The sequence below is a fragment of the Gekko japonicus genome, unplaced genomic scaffold (genome assembly GCF_001447785.1).
Source record: "Gekko japonicus isolate JY-2015 unplaced genomic scaffold, Gekko_japonicus_V1.1 scaffold280, whole genome shotgun sequence".
Classification (NCBI taxonomy): domain Eukaryota; kingdom Metazoa; phylum Chordata; class Lepidosauria; order Squamata; family Gekkonidae; genus Gekko; species Gekko japonicus.
The window spans coordinates 680065-702315 of NW_015173130.1; the positions used below are offsets into that span (position 1 = coordinate 680065).

Consider the following 22251-nt stretch of genomic DNA (forward strand, 5'->3'; position numbering starts at 1 on the left):
CATTCCTGCCCAAAAATAGCCTTGGTTTCTATAACAACTTACCCGGTATCAATGTCAGACTGACTGGCCTGTAATTTCCCGGATCTCCTCTGGAACCCTTTTAAAAGATGGGAGTGACATTAGCTACCTTCCAGTCCTCAGGATCACACGGAGGGGCTGAGCCCACAGCTACAAAGGGGTGTGTGATCTCGCAATTGCATGTCAAATTCCTCTGGAGGAAATTGTCTCGCTTCCCCTCCACTTCAACCTGCGTGTGTGACCGCAGCCCTTAGCTATAAAGAGAGGATATCTTTTACCCAATCCTCCCTTGATTGTTCCTGTTGAGAACAGAGCCAGTGTAACTTTTACTCAGATATGTTCTAGCCAGGACTACCTTGCACATGAATTTCCCTTTCCCTTTCAACATATCCTTAAAAAAATCCAAGACCCATGTTCTCCAGATGCATGAAACCATGAAATTAGATCTCCAAGTCAAGGGGTTGCCTAGCCTGGCCTGGCAACCAGTGGAAGATGGGGGGAACATGGGGGGCTGCCATCAGCAATGGTGTGACACCACGGCAGGGAAAATGCTGGAAGCAACATCGTGTTTTTTCCCCTAGAAGTGACTTCAGTCCTCTCTAGGAATCTCTGTAGGTTTTACCCATAGGGTTTCTGGTGATTCCTAGAAAGGTGTGATCTCACTTTGAGGTTTTCCCTGAAAGTGATATCACACTGCTGGCCCAACAGCCAACTTTTTTTAAAAAAAAGGTTTTCTCCAGCTACTGTTCAGAACAGTGGTGGGAAAGAAGAGCTGGGGGCAGGGGATTGCGTGCTCCAACTGGAGGACTGGCAACACTATCCAGTTGTCATTTAATGGACTGCAGACTATTGCATAAAACCACCTGTTTGAGCCATACCCCACATAGCAAGATACTCCTCTAATTCAAACAGATTCTGCTGAAATATGGAAGGACACATTTGGATAAAACTGCTCCAACAGCCTTGTTCTGGCCTCACACTAAACAATTGAATTTGGCACACTAATACTTACTTATGTGATTTATAATCCACCTCTCTCACTGAGACTCAAAGCAGATTACGCAAGCAAAAACAATCCAATCCGTTACAATGCATGCAATCAGCAGTGCGATAAAAGTAGGTTTTAATATACATGACCAAGAATGACGGCATGTCAATTACTTTGATTTCCTCTTTTTCTAATGTGTTTTTGCATACAGTTGAGCATCCTTAACATCAGCTTGACAGTAGCGGAATGCTTTCCTGATTCTTCAAAGGTCAACATGGATAGCCTAGGTGTCCATAGTTCTACCCATGAATTCGTGTCTCCCATTACTTTTGAAATCTGAATGCAGACGAATGCATCTGCCCATCTGGCCTGATCCTTGCGTGGTCCCTTTTAACCAGAGTCAAGTCTCTGATATCTGTCTCTGTTTGGTTGACCTTCTGATAGGCATGGAGCCATCACTGTTAGGAGGCATTCAAGTTCACAGAAATGATGGTTAGGGACTTTAATGGAATTACCAGAGTGCCAAGCAACAGCAATGTGCCTTTAGATTGAAATCAAGATGTCAAAAGATCTGAAGGGAAACTGCAAGATGTATAAATTATGTGATAACGGGTTGAAGCCTCTTATCCAGAGAGCTTTCTGGCAGAAGTCTAAAATGTATAATTAATCAGTCGGATCCTATCTTATCCAATCTTCCTCCTGTCCTGATATACTGATATCTTAGGTTTTCTAACTTTGGTTTTGCAGTATAATAAAATAGTTTGCAAGTGGGGAGTCCCCTGAAACATAACATTTTTCACAATAGTAAATCTATGCATGTCAGTAGTACAAAGGTCATTTTTTTAATCAGTTAAGGAGGGATTTTTAGCCCGCTGCTTAAATATCTGAACCGCGAACTGTCAATGTTTGTTAAAGGCTGGCAGGTTTTTGTAGTTTTGTTTTTCCTTTGGAGATTTTAAGTGAGATATCGAAGTCTTACTGTTGTTTTTGAAATGTATTTGACATGTTATGTTGACAAGTTGTAAATTGTTTTGTTCTTGGGTATTGATACCAGTTTCCTACAGAGTCCTATGTCTGTGTCCTTTAAAAAAATCTGAATATTTCAAAAGTATAACCAGATGTGATTGTGTCCAAGCTTATTCCTTTCCGGTCCTGCCACTGATGGATCCATTCTCTGTAACTGTGTCTGAGTCTGTAAAAGTACAGTTGCCAATTCTGATTTGGGAAATTCCTGGATATTTGTGGGTGGAGCCTAGTGATGGGGAGGGGAGAAACCTCTGTAGGGTATAATGCCATAAAGTCCACTAGGGTTACTGGCAGGAGTGTTGGAAGTGAAGGACTTTGCACTGTCTCTTAGCCTCAAATTTCAGATAGAGAGTCAGAGAGATAGATAGGCCAGAACACTGATAATCGTTCCCTTCTACTACTCTGATACTATCCCTTTGATGTATAGATTGCTACTCTAAGGCAATCTTCCTTCCTTCCAGCTTGACACCTTCTCTACACAGTATGCTAGCCCATCTTGGCAGCCTAAGGGAAGGGCACGCTTCCTCCATCTCTATCCATCCTAGCTAGTTAGACTAGATAAGAATCCTATCCCTATCCTGTCTAGAATGGAGTTCCTTACAATAAAGGACTCATATTTATTTATTTATTTTTCCGCATTTATATCCCGCCCATCCTGTAAACAGGCTCAGGGCGGGTCACAACATTTCAATAAATACAATAAAATTTAAAACACATTTAAACATAAAATCAATAGTCATGCTTGCCATAGGGAGAATCTGGTGCATTGATGTAACTAGATATGGCCAGTTATTAGTAGGTGGGAGACTGCAACCTTGGGGGGGGGGCATATGTGGATGTCCGCTGCCTCAGCTAAAGGCCTGGTGGAACAGCTCCATCTTGCAGGCCCTGCGGAATTGAATAAGATCCCTCAAGGCCCTGATCTCAATAGGGAGCATGTTCCACCAGGTGGGGGACAGGGCGGAAAAAGCCCTGACCCTGGTTGAGGCTAGGCGGATGTCCTTTGGGCCAAGGATCACCAGGAGATGTTGACTCTCAGAGCGTAACGTTTGCCGAGGCGTATATGGGAAGAGGCGGTCCCTGAGGTATGTTGGTCCCAGGCCATATAAGGCTTTGAAGTTATATGTATTATTTGTGCAAAGATAAAGAGGCTCCATGTCTATTTTTTTTTCTTGTCAGCACACAGAAACCAGATAGGCTCTGCTGCCTTATGTGCGTCTAGCACTCTGCTAAACAAATAATCCTTCAGGGAGGGCTGTGGGCGCGACTATGTGAGGGCTTGACACCAGCTGTGACACTATGTCACTTTCAGTAAAAAAAAGGGGGGGGGAGTTATATAACTCTAGGAATCACCAGAAACTCTATGGTAAAACTATAGCATTTCCAGTTATTCCTAGAGCTCACTATGTCACTTCCAGTTTTTTTTACTGGAAGTAGTGTAGTGCCATGGGTCTCCCACCACCACTTGGAGCATAGTATTGTTGGTGCTTGGGGGGGGGACAATGGGAGGGCTTCTAGTGTCCTGGCCCCACTGCTGTACCTCCTGATGGCACCTGGTATTTTTGGCCACTGTGTGAGAGAGTGTTGGACTAGGCGGGCCATTGGCCTGATCCAACATTGGCTTCTGTTCTTATGTTCACCGTCTAAAGAAGCCATTTTCTTCAGGGGAAGTGATCTGAATAATCTGGAGATCAGTTGTGATTGTGGGAGATGTCCAGGCCCCACCTGGAAGTTGGTAACCCTGCTTTCAAGCCATCTTAGCTATCATGCGGTGGTGAGTTCCAAATTTTGTGTGATGTGAAGCCTTTCTTTTGTAATAACATTTTATTATGTTTCATATTGTGTCTTAATGCCTTACTAGAAGTTGCCTTGGGAGCTTTTTTAGGCTGCATGATGCAGACAGAAATTAATAATTTTCATCTGTTGGCATCTGTAGACTTTACTGCCGTTCGTTGAAAATGTGAATATATTAAAGAAGATGTGAGCATGGATGGCATATTTATAAACTACAGGTTTCTGAGGCTTATGGAGACGGCTTGTTTGCTCTTTAGCATATGGGGCCTGCTTATGGGCTCCTTCCCGCACACTGTTCAATGTCACTTCCCTCTTGTGAGCTCTTGAGAGATCTTTTGTTGTGGGCAGCATGGTAGATGGGAAGACAGAGCAGGATTTTGCCCAGACATCATAACTTACAGGGCCTAGTGTTCCACTTCAGAGAAAGGGCTTCTGGTCATCAGGGAGCACTGCCCAGCCTTCTCAAGGGTAAGAGCCAGGCCAGGGTTTCTGTAGGGCTGCCAGGTCCCCCAGGGGGCCGGGGAGTTGCCCACTCAAGGGGCCTCCAACCCGCTGGCCCAGATCCAGCCGGTGGAGGGAACCACACCCCCAAAGTACCCAGATCGGGCCGGCATGCCTGTCGCAATGACATCACTTGGAAGTGATGTCATTGCGCTGGCCATGTCACTGAGGGATGCTCTAGCATTCAGCCTGAAAACTCTATGGTATCACAGAGTTTTCAAGCTGAATGCTAGAACATCCACTGTCCATGTGCCTAGTGTGATGATGTCACTTCCAGGTAACACGTGCACGAGCGAATGTCCTGGACCAGGAGTTTCTCCCCCTCCCCCTGTCGCAATAGGTAAGAGACCTGGCAACCCTAGGTTTCTAAGACAGAACTGTAATCAGGAAGCCATCTGAAGGTCAGTTCCAAGGAAGCACTCTGAGTAGGAAGTGTGGAATGGGGTGGAGTAGGGTTGCCAGCTCTGGGTTGGGAAATCCCTGGAGATTTGGGGGGGGTGTGGAGCCTGGGGAGGGCAGGGTTTGGAGGGGGGAGGGACTACAGCAGGGTTTAATGCCATAGAGTCCCTACTCCACAGCAGCCATTTTCTCCAGGGGAATTGATTTTGGTCATCAGAAGATCAACTGTAACACCAGAAGGTTTCCAGGACGCCACCTGGAGGCTGGCCTCCCTAGAGTGGAGAGAAGTAGATGTGATGGAGCTGAGGAACAGAGAGAGACATAGCAAGGCAGGAACAAGGTGAAGTATGAGTCTGTGAGCTTTCCACAGAAGGTGCTCCTTCACATGATTTGCAAGCAGGAAGAGGAAGTTTATATAGGAATGGGGAAGGACAGGGAGTGAGCCATGGCGCTGGGGAGGGGCATGGCATGGCAGAAGGCTGTTTACAGGTTTGTAGCTATGGGGGGATATGGGGCAACCTTACCGCAAATATGTTGTACTCACCACTGAATTCGCAGCTTTCATTTAAAAAAGTAAGTCTCTTGCCCTTATTATTGCAGAGATAGAAGATAAAGTATTAAAGTGATTTTTGTCTGGACTGCCTGGAAAGAATGTAGGTGGGGAAGCTGCAACCCAGTTGCAGTTGAATCAGTTAGCCCCTTCCTGACCAAATACCTTCTCATCTGCTCTGGACTTTCTCCTTTTGGTTCTTTCCTCTTAGTTTCTGTTGTGTGCTGCACCTTTAATAGGCTACCCAGAAGGCCTTGGTGCCAGCAGGTGTGGGGTTTGGTTCCTCTGTTTGGCATGCACACAAACTTCGGTAAAAAACCCCACCTGTTTGCCATGGAAGTGGCGCCTAGCGATTGCTGCTGTGATTGCGCCGCACCACTTCTTTGCCGCGCTGCAGGATAGCCGTGTGATTGGCACCTCACTCCCTAACCAAGGGACCTTGACGGGACGTGTGATCCGGCGGCCGCACGTTATTTTGCTCTGGGGCAAACAGCCACGCTCCCCCCCCCCGCATTTTCTGGCCCGTGTGACCGGGACCCAACACAGCTACCCATCTTGAGCTGTTAATACAGCTATTCACTGTGACATTACCAGGCCTCATCCAATGAACCTCAGCGTTTAGGATTAAGGGGAACTGAAAACTCCACTCATGCTCTCTCACCATAACATTTCTGGCTATGGGTGGGCCTGACTATTTATATTTCTTGTGGCTCAGGAGGTCTGGTTTTCAAGGGGTGGTCCAGGGAACAAGGCTTCCACTCAGATACTAGCAGGTACCCCTGATTGCAATTTTCTTGTTGTCAGTATATCTATTTGGCAAGGGATGAGTCTCATGTCTTGGCAACTCAGTTGGGAATTACTGCTTACGCACACTCCTATAAGCATCATACAGAAGGCTTCAAATGGAATTTGGCAGAGATGTGACTAAAGTTATCTCCTGTCTTATTCAGCAGCATCCGATACAATGGTTAAGTCGGCAAACTTTAGATTTTGGCTTTCAGTTCTCCCAAGTTGTGTCTTGTAGTAATTTGCTGTCTGGTGGCTGACTAATCATTCAGTCAGAACATCTGGCGTAGCTGGTGCATTTCTGCAGTGTGCAATGACAGTATTTTGGCACCTGTAATTGCTGAAACCTCTAAGAGCTCCTACTATAGCAGACCAGTTTGGTAACGATGGGAGAACAAGAGAAGGGGGGGAAATAAAACCAAATTCTTGAAAAAAATTCCTTCCCAAACATAATTGTGTTGCTGTACATCAGTATAACATTCTGTGAATTTCTTTTTAACTTTATAACGCTGTAACTGAGAATCGTTATGGTTATGACAAAGGGATCTAGACTAGAGGTTCTGCTTTGATGGAAATGAGTATTACCAACGAAATGAGGCATGGGATCTCAAGCCACTCACAATGTAATTTGATGACATCATGCCCGCTGATATCATCAAGTTACACTGTATTGATGTCACACCAGTATATTACACTAATATCAAGCCTGAACTCTCCCTAGAAGCTAAAATGACTAAACTGAGGATATTGTACTTTGGTCACATTATGAGAAGACAAGAGTCACTGGAAAAGACAATAATGCTAGGAAAAGTAGAAGGCTGCAGGAAAAGAGGAAGACCCAAGATGGGATGGATTGACTCAATCACGGAGGCCACGGCCCTCAGTTCTCCCTGAGCTCAGTTAAAGACCTGAGCAAGACTGTAACCATAAGCCATTTTGGAGGACATTAGTTCATAGGATTTCCATAAATTGTATGAGACTTGACTACACTTAACACACACATGCCTATTGAACAGGAAGTGGAATCCTGGGAGTATGGAATCTTAGGAGCCCGCCCCCCCGGGGAATGTTTTAGGAGAGCTGTTGGCCATCACCATCCTCAGTTTCCATGCCACACAAGCAGTTTTGCAAAGAACTATGATGTCTTCTCTAGCTCTTCACGTTCAACAGACTCAGAGGCAACAGAAACAACTAACTGAATCCATAGGATGGACTGTATCTCATATGGATTGCTAGGAGGAGATAAGCATATGGAGCAGAGGTCCATCAGTGGATATTAGCCACAAGGTATAGATAGGGGCTCTGGGGCAAGTGATGCTCTGTCTTCTTGGTGCTTAGGGGGTCAACAGTGGGAGGGCTTCTAATGTCCTGGCCCCACTGCTGGACCTCCTGATGGCATTGGTATTTCTGGACACTGTGTGACACAGAGTGTTGGACTGGATGGGCCTTTGGCCTGATCCAACATTGGCGTCTCTTATGTTCTTATGTTCTTATTCATGATGTATCTGAAGGCTTGCGATAAAATGATACCAAACCTGGGAATCAACATCCAGTGCAGGCTTTAAGAGGCAACAGAAACAACTAACTGAATCCGTAGGATGGACTGTATCTCCTATGGATTGCTAGGAGGAGATCATTCATGATGTATCTGAAGGCTTGAGATAAAATGATACCAAGCCTGGGAATCAACATCCAGTGCAGGCTTTTAATGGGTCTTCCCAGTTCTGTCTCACATTTAAGGGAAGGAGATACCACAATATCACTATGCTACTTGTTTCAGGGCTTCAGTTTGGTGCTCCAGTTTGGTGTAGTGGTTAAGTGCGCGGACTCTAATCTGGGAGAATCGGGTTTGATTCCCCACTCCTCCACTTGCACCTGCTGGATGACCTTGGGCAAGCCTGAGTTCTGGCAAAGCTGTTCTTGAAAAAAGAGCAGTTTCTGTCAGAGCTCTTTCAGCCCCACCTACCTCACAGGGTGTCTGTTGTGGGGAGGGGAAGGGAAAGGAGTTTGTAAGCCATTCTGAGACTCCTTTGGGTAGTGAAGGGCAGGGTATAAATCCAATCTCTTCTTCTTCTTCTTCCTTTCCTCTTATCCTTGGGGGGTTTTTATGCATTTGACTATATAAAGTTAAGTTAAAGCATGGGGCAAAGCTTGTTTTTCATTATTTTATAGGTACTCAACTTCAGCATTTTCCAAGCTACAGAAGGTGGGCATTTGTCATCCTCCGCCTCTGCCTTTCATTGGAAACCTGCTATTCTTTCGTGAGGTAAGAAGTGGTGTGAATAGTGTCTATCCATGTATGCTATTTTTAAAAATTGATTCATACCTGTGACTGAAACCCTAAAACTGATGAAGGCCCAAGAGCATGACTCAGAGTGTCTGGGAGCTTAGACCCCTGAAGGTTCCGTTAGGTAGAATGACCCATTCATTTCCATCCCACATTGGTTCATCCTGACAGACTTAATCCCTTTTGGACAAAGGACTAGACCACCTATTTGTCATGAATGTTCAGAGCCATTACCAGATGTTTTTGGGGTAGGACTATATTTTATACTCTTTGGTTGGTAGCCTCAGACATCAGAGATGGAGCTTTGCATGGGATTTGCTAAAGCAACTCATCAGTCTTAGAAAGGAGGCTGGTGTCGGTCCAATTCCATTTAGCAGAAGTATCTGGACATCTGGGATTTTCACTTGTTTCAAGTTTTTAGTCTTCAGCAGAAACTGGGTCCACAGGAGGTTGGGTAGAAGTGAGTGATCACTTCAACCTCTTGTTACTGCAAGGCACATGCTCTGAGGAACATGCCGCAGCTTAGGTAATCGGTAGAAAAGCAGCACCTTAGAGACTAACAAAATTTATGGTAGGGTATGAGCTTTCGTGAAATCACTATCCCTAAACTACTTTTACTTCCGCAGGAGAGAAATACAATGAGTATTCAAAATGATAACTTTTCTCCAGGTTGGGGGCAGACTCAGCATGAGGGTGGTGATTTTCAGTGGGAAAACAGGGTAAGGGTATATATGTTGGAGCCTCGGTTTAATCCCAGTTTACATTTCCAGCTCCTGTGGGGCAAACAAACTAAAATTTACTGAGGCACCTGCACTTGGATGTCATGGTGACTTGTAGCTTGATCAAACCAGGTGGATAATTGAGTTGCCTTTCTGTGTTAGAGAAGGAAGGAGGTAGGCCAAGGAAAGGGCATGTACGAGCACAGCAACAGACTGTGTTCATGCCCGATTGGTGTTTAATTGCAACTTCTTGTGATGTCTGAATGCAGCCCAGGACCTGGGAGACCCACTTAAGGGCCAGAATATCCATTTGTAAAATGAAAATAGTAAAGGGCTCCCTCATGGGACTGTTGGGAGAATCAATTTGATAAGGGTTATGGAGCACTTTGCAAAACTAAATTGCTATAGTAATGATGAAACCATTACTATTACACATTGGGTGGTATGAAATATATTAGTAATCTTGTTTCCCCCCCTCAAAGAGAATTTTTTTTAAAGTGCCTTGGTCATCCTTCGGAAGGATGTTTGTGTTACACACTTCATTAACTTCCTGATGGGCACTGCTGCTGTGTGAATTTGGCCAGCACAAAAATCAGTTTGGAAGTAAAATTGTTTTTCAATTAAATCTGACAGAATTGGTTGAGTGATTGCTCTTGCAGAAAGGACTGGAGGGACAGAGGGAGCACATGATAGGGTTTTAGAATCTCTAGCTGAGGATTCAGTAGCATGAGTGGTACTTTAAAAAAATCTTTACATCCAGAATTTATTTATTTATTAAAAATGTTTAAGCGCCCTCTTCAGAGACATGCTGTAATAGAACTTCTCTGGATGAGTGTAACTAAAAAGTATGTAGAATGTAATCTCGTGACCAGTGTTCCCTCTGAGTTAGTGTGAGCTAGCTCACGGTTTTTTTAGCCTCCGGCTCACACATTTTTGTCTTAGCTCAGGAAGGATGGCTCCAGAACAAACTAATTTGTGCAGCAACCAAATTGCTCACTCACAACTTTAATGCCAGTAGCTCACAAAGTAGAATTTTTGCTCACAAGACTCCACAGCTTAGAGGGAGCATTGCTCATGACTATTAAGAACGATTCTGATGTGGTTAAGTAATCACATTTTACCTCATGAAAGCAGATTTCTTTTAAGAATTATTCTTGGTGAGTATGTCAGCTTTGCCTGCTGGTTGTAGCTGATATTCCCTCCAAAAAACATTTTCCCCCACTGGGATTTTTTTTTAAGTACAAAGCAGTCCCTCCTCCATTCTGGGCAAATGAAATTCCTTTGTACATTTCGATCTCCTGGAAGAATCTATGTTGAGTACTACCAGCCCCAATGTGAAATTTGGTGAACACCTATCGAAAAACAGTGTTCAGAATAATGAGAATTGAGATTTTTTCCTATTTATAAAGATAGATTAAGTATAATTGTTGAAACAGTTGCCTTCCAGGCAAGGTAATCAGAAGGATTATTAGATGTTAGGTACATCCTCCTCTCTTACATATAAAATTAGAAGCTGTAATATGAAAATTCCGCAAAAGCAAATTGTCTGATGGATGTGGGAGGATGCTAACTATGCTAATTCCTTTCCTCCTCCTCCTCCTCCTTTTTTTTTTGCAAAACTTTTCCACCACAATCCTTTAGCATATATCTTTGTCCAAATGGGGCGAGGTGAGAACTTTTTTAAATAATGAAGCCATATATTTTTTTCTTTTTAGTTAACATGAAAATATCGGACTAGTGACAAAGAAGCATGTGTCACTCATTCCTCAAAATCTTGGTTGCCTCTCCAAAGGCAACACAAAACCTCATGAAGTCATTTTACAGTCTCTGAAAGCTGTGATTAAAACTGGGGCTGCCGCTTCCCTCATGCCTCTCTGGTTCGCTTCTCGAAACCTGCTCTGCTGAATCAAGTGTTTCCAAGCACCCAGATTCTAAAGCTTCTGTTCTTGAACACAAACACAGTTGCCTTCTAGTTCCAAAATTACGCTGGGACTTGATTTGACTTCCTTCGTGAAAAGTTTGCATTTTGCTTGCTTTCACTTGCTTATCAAAGGGCGGTTTTGGCAGATGTGTGGAGCGAAGAACAATTAGCATTTTTACTCTCTCTTCCCTGCCTCTGCCTCTAGCCCCTTCAGTCCTCCCCACAGCTATAAAACAGCTCAGCACAGCCAGACCAAAGACTGAGTGAGACAAAGCTTCTCCCACCCCTCTCACACACAACCCCCCATTCCCCATTCAACAGAAGTGGGCCACTCAGGAGAAGCCCAGGAACTACAAGTAGGCCAGACAGGGGGGAAAAAACAGAGCAGACAAAGAATATCCTGTCCACTCTGAGAGAGGATAAAGAAAAGAGTGATGTCTCCATTAAAATTCAAGGCAGGGAAGCGGCATGCAGCCTCTCAGCAGCCTGGCTAATAAAAAAAGACAGAGGGAGGAGATGTGAGGACCGGTTTACTATGGAAAATGGAGGAAAGCATAAGATAATGCGAAGAGGTAAAGTGTAGGAAGTTGCCTCGCACCAAGTTAAACTGTTGATCCCTCCAGCACATCACCATCTACTCTGATTGGCCGTGGTTCTTCTGGGTCTCGGGTAAGGGTCTTTCCTACCACCGGAACCTGATAGCCACAAACTAGAGATACTGCGGATTGGACTTGGGACTTTCTGCATGCAAAGTGTGTGCTCTTCCACTGAGCGACGCTCCTACCAGTGTTCTATATGGTTAGACCCATAAGCAGCTCAACAGCAACCCGTAATTTAAAAAAAGGGGTAAAAATAACGTTTGCAAATTCACACAGCCACACATGTGCATGGGCCTTTTTGAAATCACTACACATATTGGCTACCTGCCAATGATGAAGTAGTCGCGCACATATGTCACGAGGCACTGTTTTGCACCACAGCTAATACACACTTGGAGTTTAGTTTTCAGGCAATCAGTACTGGTCATAGCTGTTTGGGGCAGATTTTTCCTAGAACGTGGCTTCATTCTGTTAAATGATTGGGGGAAATAATCAAAAAAGTACATGTAGTGACCCAACTACATTATTTTTCGGTCACTTCTTAGTAACTTGTAGGTCTTTCCCTTCCCGTGGTCTTGTGGTGCTTTAGGCTTCTCCTCCCTCCACAGATACCTGCTGTTGACCTTGATTTATTCCTGTGAGAAAAGTGTCCTTTTGTGGCACTTCTCAGCATTGCATCGCACTGGGTGGCAAATGTGTGCTAGAGCAGTACAGACATAAACCTAGTCATGGGGCAAGGAAGTCTTAAAGTATGAATTGATTTAAATTATTATTGTTCAATAATTAATCAGTTGTTGATTTTAAAATCTGGGGTTCAATTAGAACAGTCTCCCATGAAGGGTTACTCATTGCTCACGGCACTGTTGGGAACAATTTATGTATGCCTCCTTAATGAGGTGCCTCCAAAATTTAAAAAGATAATGTGTGTTTAATATCAACAAACTGTTACCTCGTGTTATAATTGCTATGGATTTATGTAATGCCTTTATGATGTGAGGTGTTTTACCAGCTGTTTTCATTGACCCTACCACAATCCCGCAAGGTAGGAGACTACAGTTCTCGTTTTACCAGCCAGGAACTGTGAGAAAATGTATTATTTATTCATTTACTTCATTTATACCCCACCTTTCTCCCTAGTGGGAGACGACATTCTCCTTTCCTCCATACCTAAGGATACCCAGTGACCCCACAGCTGAATCCATATCTCCATATATATAGCTAAAGCTAACAGTGTAAACTGCTGATATTGCTTCTTTACTTACCTATAGTCTATGAAAGGCAAGGCAGGCATCTGACCTGCAGAATTGTTAGCCTGCTAGCCAAAACAATGTTGTTGTTTTTTAAAAAACTGGACAGTCAATCAAATCTACAATGGTCAGTCAGGAGGCTTGCTGGGCAGAAGCACCACCTGGCCCTGTCCATGTTCTGGCCCTGGTATGGTACACGGGTAGGGCATAGGTAATCATGTATTCCCAGAATGCTTTGTAACATCACAGGAAGCCCTTGGTGCATGCAGTTCAGATGGGCAGCCAACAGGGCTGCCAGACCTCCTGCTATGGTGGAGACTTCCTGCTCACAGCCCTTGCTGCCTGCTGTTGCTTGGAGTGCCGGCAGGAGAAAAGTAAAGAAACAACCAGGACATTGGCACCACCACTACATCACTCCAAGGGGAAACTCAGAAGTGACGTAGGGTAACTCTAGGAATTGCCAGAAACTCAGCCACCAGTTGCCAGTGCACAGTCGTGCCAGCGCACTTAATGTCACTTCCAGTGGAAACCAGAAGTGACATGGCAGAAACTTTAGCATTTTGAGTATCTGCCATGCCATTTCTGTTTTTCACTGGAAGTGATGTAAGCACATTGGAGTGACACCAGTGCACATTCTTTACCCCTGATTGTCTCCCACCACAATGAGATGGGAAGCTGGGAAGCTTCCAGCCTGGTATCTCAGGGTGAGGGGACTCTGCAACAGCAATCTGTTCTACTGCAGGTTAGGGTGGCTCCCACCACAATGAGATGGGAAGCTGGGTGAGGGGACTCTGCAATAGGAATCTGTTCTACTGCAAGTTAGGGTGGCTGACCTCCTGGTGGGGCCTGGAGATCTCCTGGAATTAAAACTGAACTCCAGAATACAGAGATTAGTTCCCTTTAGGGTTGCCAGACCCTCTTGTGGGGGTTTCCCGTTGCCAGGCCCCACCTCTCCACCGTCAATCACCTGGCTGCTGGGGGGCACTTATATCCAGAAAAAGGGAGGAACAACTGATGTTTAGTGACATGCCTATGTGATTTCTATGTGACCCAGAAATGATGTAGGCACATCAGGAATGTTGAGGCAATGCTCTTGCTTTTGGGCAAAAACTCTATGGTAGAATTAGCTTCTACCATAGAGTTTTAGCCCCAAAAACAGAGTGTCTCCCTGACGTGTCTGTGCCACTTCCGTGTCATGTGGACACCTCACTGAAACGTCGCATGAAACTCCCTGCTCCTGGTAACCCCACCCTGCATCCTCTGCCAGCTGCCAGAAGAGACCTGGCAACCCTAGTTCCCCTGGAGAAAATGGCTGCTTTGGAGGGTGGACTACACGGCATTATACCCTGCTAAGGTCTCTCTCCTTCCCTACTCTCTCCAGACTCCAACCAAAATCTCCAGGAATGTCCAGCCCTGGAGTTGGCAGCCTGATTACTGCAGATATATCTAGCTAGGACCCATGCATGCATCTTCTTGTAGGCCACCCTTAGACTATGGAACTCCATTCCCCAGGGACCTTTGGACTGCGTCCTTCTCATTACAGGCAACTTTTAGAGACATGTTCACTCTGGGCTGTTTGAATAGGATTCTTTGTCATCTTTGGGTTATTTTAAGCCTGTGTGCTCTGAGGGGTTTATGTGTTTTAAGGATTTTATTGTATTATACGTGTGTTAATTTTTGTAGGCTTCCAATCTTTCCGCTGAAACCTCCTCCGCAAATACGTGTGTTAATTTTTGTAGGCTGCCTTTACAAAAGCTGCGGTGGCTCAAGTGGTTAAGACGCTGAACTGCAGGCTGTGGAAGGTCAGTAGTTCAACAGTTCGAGACCCGGGTGCCGCAAGACAGAGTGAGCTCCCGTCTCTAGTTCCAGCTCCTGCCAACCTAGCAGTTCGAAAGCAAGAAATTGCAAGTAGATAAATAGGTACCACTTTGGTGGGAAGGTAACAGCGTTCCGTGCACCTTGGTGTTTAGTCATGCCGGCCACATGACCACGGAAACGTCTTCGGACAGCACTGGCTCTTCGGCTTTGAAATGGAGATGAGCACCGCAACCCTAGAGTCGGATCCGACGGGCTTTCGAGCAAGGGAACCTTTACCTTTACCTTTACAAAAGGAGTGTTCTATTCTCAGAAAGGCAGCAAGTCAGCTAAATAAATACTTAAAATTGACAGAAAAGAAGGGTTCCTTCTAGGCCTGTATGTAGAAACTTGTGTGATAGCAAGAAACCATACCAGTGACTCCTTGGGTGGGAATATGAATACCAATGGAGCATAAAGCAAAATGAAGTAGAAACTGAACATATATGCTAATTGAATACTTTGCAGCAGAACAAATTGCATTCTTAATGAGACCGGCATATACAGACTCTGCAGGGACATGTGCCCGTTGTTCCTCCCCATGAGAGAGTTGTTCTCTTAGCTCAGTTTGGTCTCCCATGTTTTTAAACATCTATATGAACTGTCCAGAGATGTAGTTTGAGGTGTTATCAGTTTGCTCTTCTTTTAATTAGGTCTTGGTGAAGTTCTCGTACGGGTACTTGGAATCAGTCATGAATTGGATGAGGGGAATAAATTTAAGCCTAATGTAAATAAGGCAGAGATTGCCAATGGTTGAGGACTCCTCCAGATTGGCTGGCTGGGGGAATGCCTAGTCTGCAGAGGCTTGTATTTGCTCTGCCAGGTCAGGTTCACAGATTGAGAGATGTGTGCTTGTTAAGTGGTGCTCCTGGTCCAAGCTTTGCTTTTGGAATCCCAAACGGTGACTGTTTCCAGAGTAACTTTTCCAGCTTTGGTTGGTTCTCTCCAGCTGCCCTCACTATTGGGACACAGAGGCTTAGCTGTAGACATTCAAACTTCAGTAACTTCCAGACTGAACTAGTATAATATTTATTTATTATATCCTGCCCTACCCCACTAAGTGTAGTGGTTAAGTGTGCAGACTCTAATCTGGGAGAACTGGGTTTGATTCCCCACTCCTCCACTTGCACCTGGCTGGATGACCTTGGGCAAGCCATAGTTCTGATAACAGCTGTCCTTGAAAAAGAGCAGTTTCTGTCAAGAGCTCACTCAGCCCCACCTACCTCACAGGGTGTCTGTTGTGGGGAGGGGAAGGGAAAGGAGTTTGTAAGCCACTCTGAGACTCCGAGTGAAGGGTGGGGTATAGATCCAATCTACTACTACTACTACTACTACTACTCCTTTTCTTCTTCTACTTATAAAACAATAAAGATCTGTATAAAAACAATTAATTAAATAATAAACCAATTACCTAATCAGAACAAACAGGACAATTTAAAAGCAGATGGTGTTAAAACTAATAGTCCACGCCTCCAGTAATTTTTTTGTTTTTAAACAAAAATGCCCCGTCGGTATTAAGCAATATCTGGGGGCACTGGGTGGGTGTCATGGGCCGCTGCCCCAACGGAAGGCCTGGTGGAACAGCTCCATCTTACAGGCCCTGCAGAACCTGTGACAGATCCCGCGGGGCCCTGATCTCAACTGGGAGCATGTCCCACCAGGCTGGGGCCAGAGCCGAGAAGGCTCTAGCTCTGGTCAAGGTTAAGCAGATGTCTCTCAGGCCAGGGATTACCAGGAGGTGTTGATTTCCAGAGCACAGGTCTCTCCAGGACATATATGGGAAGAGGTGGTCCTGTAGGTATGCTGGGATCTATAGGAGGCTGCCTTTGAAAGATGGTCTGGAAACTTCAATAAGTACACAACATACACTTTTTGGCTGGTAGAAGCTGATGAGAACTTATTACATCTAATGTTACAACAACATCTAATGTTACAACAACATCCAATGTTACAACAACATTTGTGGGTATTCAAGGTGGTAGTGTCGACCTTTTAAAGCCATAAATGGTCTGTATCTCTGTGAGCATCTTGTCTTACATGATCCTTTCCCCTCCTGCTTCAGATCTCCCAGTGAAACTCTACTCTGGGTGCCATCTTGTGTGGATGCAGTGTTGGTATCCACTGGGAGCAAGGCCTTTTTAAGTTGTTGCCCCCATGCTGTGGAATTCCTTCCCTTACGAGATGCATCTGGCCCCTTGCCTCTTTTAGGAAACTGACAAAAATGTTTTTGTTCTATCAGAAGAGCACCCCTGTTTGTCGGTTTGGGATATGCTGTCTGATCAGTTTGTTTTATTGATCATTGGGGGTTAGGTTGGTTTTATCAATCTGAATATTTGATTTAACAAGTCATAATTTGTGTCCCTTTAACACTGTATGCAGCTTTGAAAACTGATATTGAACTAGATAAATTATTTGTGACTTTGAACAAAACTCTATTCACTACCTCTCGGGCGTGGTGTAGTGAACAGAATGGTGGAGTAGGATCCCAAAAGACCTGGTTTAAATCCTCATTTCTGCCATGGAAGCTTGCTGGATGATCTTGGGCCCATCACAAACTCTCAGGCTGGTCTACCTCACAGGGTTGGTGTTGTGAGAGCAAAAAGGAGGGGAGAACAATATTCTAAAAGCCACTTTTAAGTCCCAGCTCGGGAGAAAAGCAGGATGTAAACAAATAAATGCAAATCAAGGCACCTTGTGGAGTTGTTCACAGGGCTGGTACAAGAGTACTCTGTTTTCTTGCTGTTTTATCCACCCTTCTAGAATTGGTGTCATAAAAATGAGATTTCATATTCATGAAATTGTGTAGAGATGGGTGAGGGAATGTAAAAATGTAAATAAGCCCACATATGTTAGTCTGTGCCCAACAGAATTCATTTTGTTTCTGAATTTTTTGTTAAAGGGTAGTCTTTGATAGAAAGGTCAGTGCTTATGGTCCATTTCGTTCCATTAACTTCAGTTTTCCTGTCTCATTTGTTGGGAAAATTTCCTTTCTGTTCAGGTTTGCTGTCTCATATACATACATATACGCACTCTGGCCCAGGTATCAGTAATCCAAGAAACAATTACAAGAACGGCAAAGGAAGGAAGAAAAACTGAATACCTGTAGCAAGTATCCCACATCAGTATTTGGAGATCAAATGTGTCAGTATTGTTATCCTGCTTTCAGTAGGGTAAATGTAAAACATTAGGAGGAGAAGGAAGGGGGAACCCCTGAGGAAAAAGGGTGCCACCCAAGGAACAGAGCCAAAGAAGTGATTTATAAAAAAACCCTCCAAACAAAAAAGGGCTTTCTGATTCTCATTCACATTGACTCAAGAAGTCCAGCTGAGTTCAATAGCACTTGCTCCCAAGTATATTGTACATGGACAGCAGCCTTAAAGAGAAGGGCTGGTCATTAACTTTTTAGCAGTCATCACATCTGTTGCAAAGGCTTAGTCATGTTAAACAAACAAAATGTCATCTTGCAAGCACAGCATCATATTATGATGCATTAGTGTCATCTGTGCTTTTGTTGGTTCCCAAAGGGAATTAATTACTGCTGTGCGTCTTTAAGGGGATTTTTTTTAATGACCCATTCTTCAAGTTACCTAGGTAAATAAGGAAAGAAAGGAAATGGATGACAGTCTCCTTTTGTTTTGTACAGACAGCCACAATACAACCAACAAGTAGAAAAGACTGACTTAAGAAGAACATGGAAGTTTTAAGTGGTCACTTAGCGCCACTTCACACAGTGTAGTTAACACAGCCATATCATTTGTGTTGTGAGCCAGGAAGCCCCTGTTTTAAATATTTTCTTAGGCCTGAACTCACTGGGGTGGGGTGGGGTGGGGGGGGGGGCTAAAGCAAGCCACTATCCCTTAGCCTCAACTTCTACCCTTCTTTGGCAATATAAGAATTATATGCTGATCTGCCTTACAGAGTTGTTGTTAAGGATTCCTGAAAGAAAGTATGTGAGCTATTGAACACAATGTGCTATATCAGTGCTCCCCAACATGATTCCCACAGGCACCATGATATGTTTAAGAACATAAGAGAATCCAGTGTTAGATCAGGCCAATGGCCCATCCAGTCTAACACTCCGTCACACAGTGGCCAAAAATACCAGTGCCATCAGGAGGTCCACCAGTGGGGCCAGGACATTAGAAGCCCTCCCACTGTTGCCCCCCCCAGCACCAAGAATATAGAGCATCACTTGCCCCAGACTGAGAGTTCCTATCTATACCTTGTGGCTAATAGCCACTGATGGACCTCTGCTCCATGCTTAATTCCGTCTTGAAGCTGTCCATGCTTGTAGCCGCCACCACCTCCTGTGGCAGTGAATTCCATGTGTTAATCACTCTTTGGGTGAAAAAGTACTTTCTTGGCACCCACCTCAAGGGTCATCAATCCCCCGCACAATACAGGAAATTCACAACTGTCCCCCCCACTCCCCTAGAGACCCCTGCTGTATACCCAGAGGAAGGCAATGGGCATATAAGAAATGGCCACAAGAGCCAAGCACTGGCCCTTGCCTAGTAATAGGCTTGGAGCCTGGTGTAGGGCCAAGTAAACCATATTAATTCCTTTCTCCCCCACACTCAGGTCTCCCCCACACTCAGGTCTTTCAAGTGGTGTTCACTTGCCTGCCCTGTTATTTGTGAGAAGCAGCACTGAAACCTCTAGTTTTGCAGAACCAACTTGGTGACAGCATCTTTGGTGGGACTAGGACTCGTACCTCTTGCAATAAAGCACTAATGAAAACAAATTGATATGTACTTACCCATATGCTGAAGAGCATATGGTTAATGTGTTTAGACACCACTAATGAAGTTAAGCCTCAGCTAAATTTGTTGGCTTATGGATAAAGACGGTTCTCCACAACAAACCAAGGTTGACAGTAATTTGAGCTCTCCCAACTGTTATGGTTACTTTTGCAGTAGCTGGGTTTCTTTCTAGAAGTACATCCTAATTAAAAACAATGTTTTAGGACCTACCAAGTTTTGTAATTACAGCCAGAACAACTTGATGTCAGACTGGGGTGGGAAGATCAGAACCCCGTGGATCAAGTAGTAGGTTTCCTGCTCCTTCCATCACAAAAATCTGCTGATTGAAAAAGGAAATGTCAGGTACTTGATCCTGTGCATTTCTATAACCACTCAGAATTCGTAGCCTGAGAACTCAGGGGGATACCTGAGGGCCAATCCTGTTCCACTGTCTAATGAAAAGCTCTTAGTTATGCAGCAGCCCTCCATTCAGGGCTGCCCAGAGCCACCATGGGGCCCTGGATGAAGATTCCCTCTACTCCCCCCCCCTCCATAGGACCCTGATCCAAAACAAATGTCAGAACAAAACGGAAAAATCACTTGGCTTGCTGTTACCATGACTCTGTAGTAATAAGAGAACTGGCCTGTCTGTCCATTTTTGTCTGTTTGTTTATATCCCATCTTTCTCCTCCAGTTTATCTTCACAGCAACCCTGTGTGGTAGGTTAGGCCGAGAGAGTGTGACTGGCCTAAGGTCACCCAGCAAGCTTCCATGGCAGAGTGGGGATTTGAACCTGGGTTTCCCAGATCCTATCCGACGCTTTAACCCAGAGGTGTCAAACTCATTTGTTACAAGGGCCGGATCTGGCATAAATGTCACTTTGTCAGGCTGGGCCATGTGTGCCGTCAAATGTAACGCCAGGTACCAGATATTTTACCACTGACTATGACCCACATTCCTCCTTAGCACCCAGAAATTTTGCACAGCACAGAGAGCAATTGCCTGACAATCCAGGTGCAACAACCAGAGACTCTCGTGGCCCTTTAAAGACTAACACATTTTAGAAGCTTTCAATGAGGTGGAGCATGAAGTGCTGCATTCCATTGCCATAGGTGTGGCAGACAAAGACCAGGCGGCATCAACCAGGGGAACCCAACAAGCCCTACCTTAAAGAAACAGCTATAGTCAAAAGGCTTTAGGGAGGGGAGGGGGATGAGGCAGCCGCACAATCCCACACCTCCCTCTGCACATTCGGCAGCAAGCTTGAACCACTAGGGGAACTGTGATGCTCCCCAGCCCCACAACCAGTCTTCAAGCACTACCACTCTCCAAAGATGCCAGGCCCACTTCAATTGCCTTTGCAGACTTTTATTTCCTGCCAGCTCCATGGCATTATCCAATCACCCAAAACATTACTCCCCATGTGCAAGTGCAGAGGCACATCCAGTGCCTGCCTCTGCCATGTGCAAACCCAGCACACTTCTCTGAATGCCTGTTCCCGTCCCTGACCTTTGCTTCATCCTCTGCCCCCCACTTCCACTCAGATTATTACATAAGGCAGTGCTGACGTGCAGGTAGCCCAGGGACCATGCATGCATTTCGGCTTGTGCTGCTGAGGGAAGGAGGCAGGAGAAGAGCCACACACATTTGGGTCAGCGGGTTAGTAGGCTCTGACTCACCCAACTCAGTGGGCCTCCTCCACTCCTGACCCTTGGCATTGTGCACGTGTGGTACCCCTTACATAAGCACCGGGCTTTTCTCTCCCGCCCAGGTTGCTGCGCATGGTGCGCCTGGCCCAGTCAGTCTCTCTATTCACACACATAAGTGGCCATGTTTGGCAAGCTGGCCAGCAGTTTTCCACAGGCACCTGTGCCTGTGGGCTCCTTCCCTGGGCTGCCTGCAAGTGGGAAGCCACTCGACTGGGCTCAGGGAGGTGGGGCCAAAGAGATTCTGCCTGCCGCACATGAACAACCAGCCATCTTTCCAGCAGCTCAGGCAGCAGAGGCAGGAGCCCAACGTGCTCTAGCCAGAGGAGGAGGAGTTGGCAGCACCAGGAAGCACATCCTGGCCAAGAGCAGCAGGCAGACCCCGAGGGGGACTGGCTATGCAGAGCTTGAGGTGAAACCAGTCCTCCTCACCCCTTATGGTTGCCATCTCTGGGTTGGGCAATCCCTGGAGATCTGGGGGAAGAACACGGGGAGGGCCCGCATTTAGGGAAGGGAGGGGCCTCAGCAGGGGATATAATACTGAAATACAGTTCCTTTTGGGCCACATTAGGAATGGTTTCCCCCAGTTGCTTGCAGGCCAGATAAGAGCCCTGGATGGGCTGGTTCTGGCCCCGGGCCATATGTTTGACATGTCTGCTTTAACAACTACACCACACTGGCAGGCATAACGCATCAGAGAATAAAGCTAGGAGACTCAAAATTGGCCACCAGGATGATTGTGGAAGTTCCAGGGCCAAAATTGAAAGGCATGGGAAACTCCTAGCCCAGGTGAGACAAACCACCAATGCACTGTGCTATTTGCAACTGGAGCTAAAGGTCTCTGTGGCAGGCATAACTCAGGAAATAATGCTACATGTTGGGAAACTGGCCACTAACCCCAGATCGATGATGGAAGTTGCATTGTCAAAAATGAAGGGAACCAGAACCTCCTGAACCAAGTTATCTTCACAACAGACAACAAATAATAAGAGAGCTTTCAAGTAACCTGTCATATGCCTAATATTCAGATCTCCAGCCCACCATGGAAGGTTGCTGGGTGACACATTCTCAGCCAGACCTAGCTCACAAGGCTGTTGTGAGGATAAAACAGAGG

The 22251-nt window shown here is 45.3% G+C and overlaps 1 protein-coding gene across 1 annotated transcript in view; it reads left to right on the plus strand.

Annotated features, from left to right (window-relative positions):
- The window catches only part of LOC107119575 (thromboxane-A synthase-like), a 310368-nt gene that overhangs the window by 102869 nt on the left and 185248 nt on the right, over positions 1–22251 (plus strand). Inside the window, exon 3 of the mRNA XM_015422085.1 lies at positions 8235–8328. Within this exon, the coding sequence (XP_015277571.1) occupies positions 8235–8328 (94 nt within the window). The remainder of the gene's footprint in view (positions 1–8234; positions 8329–22251) is intronic.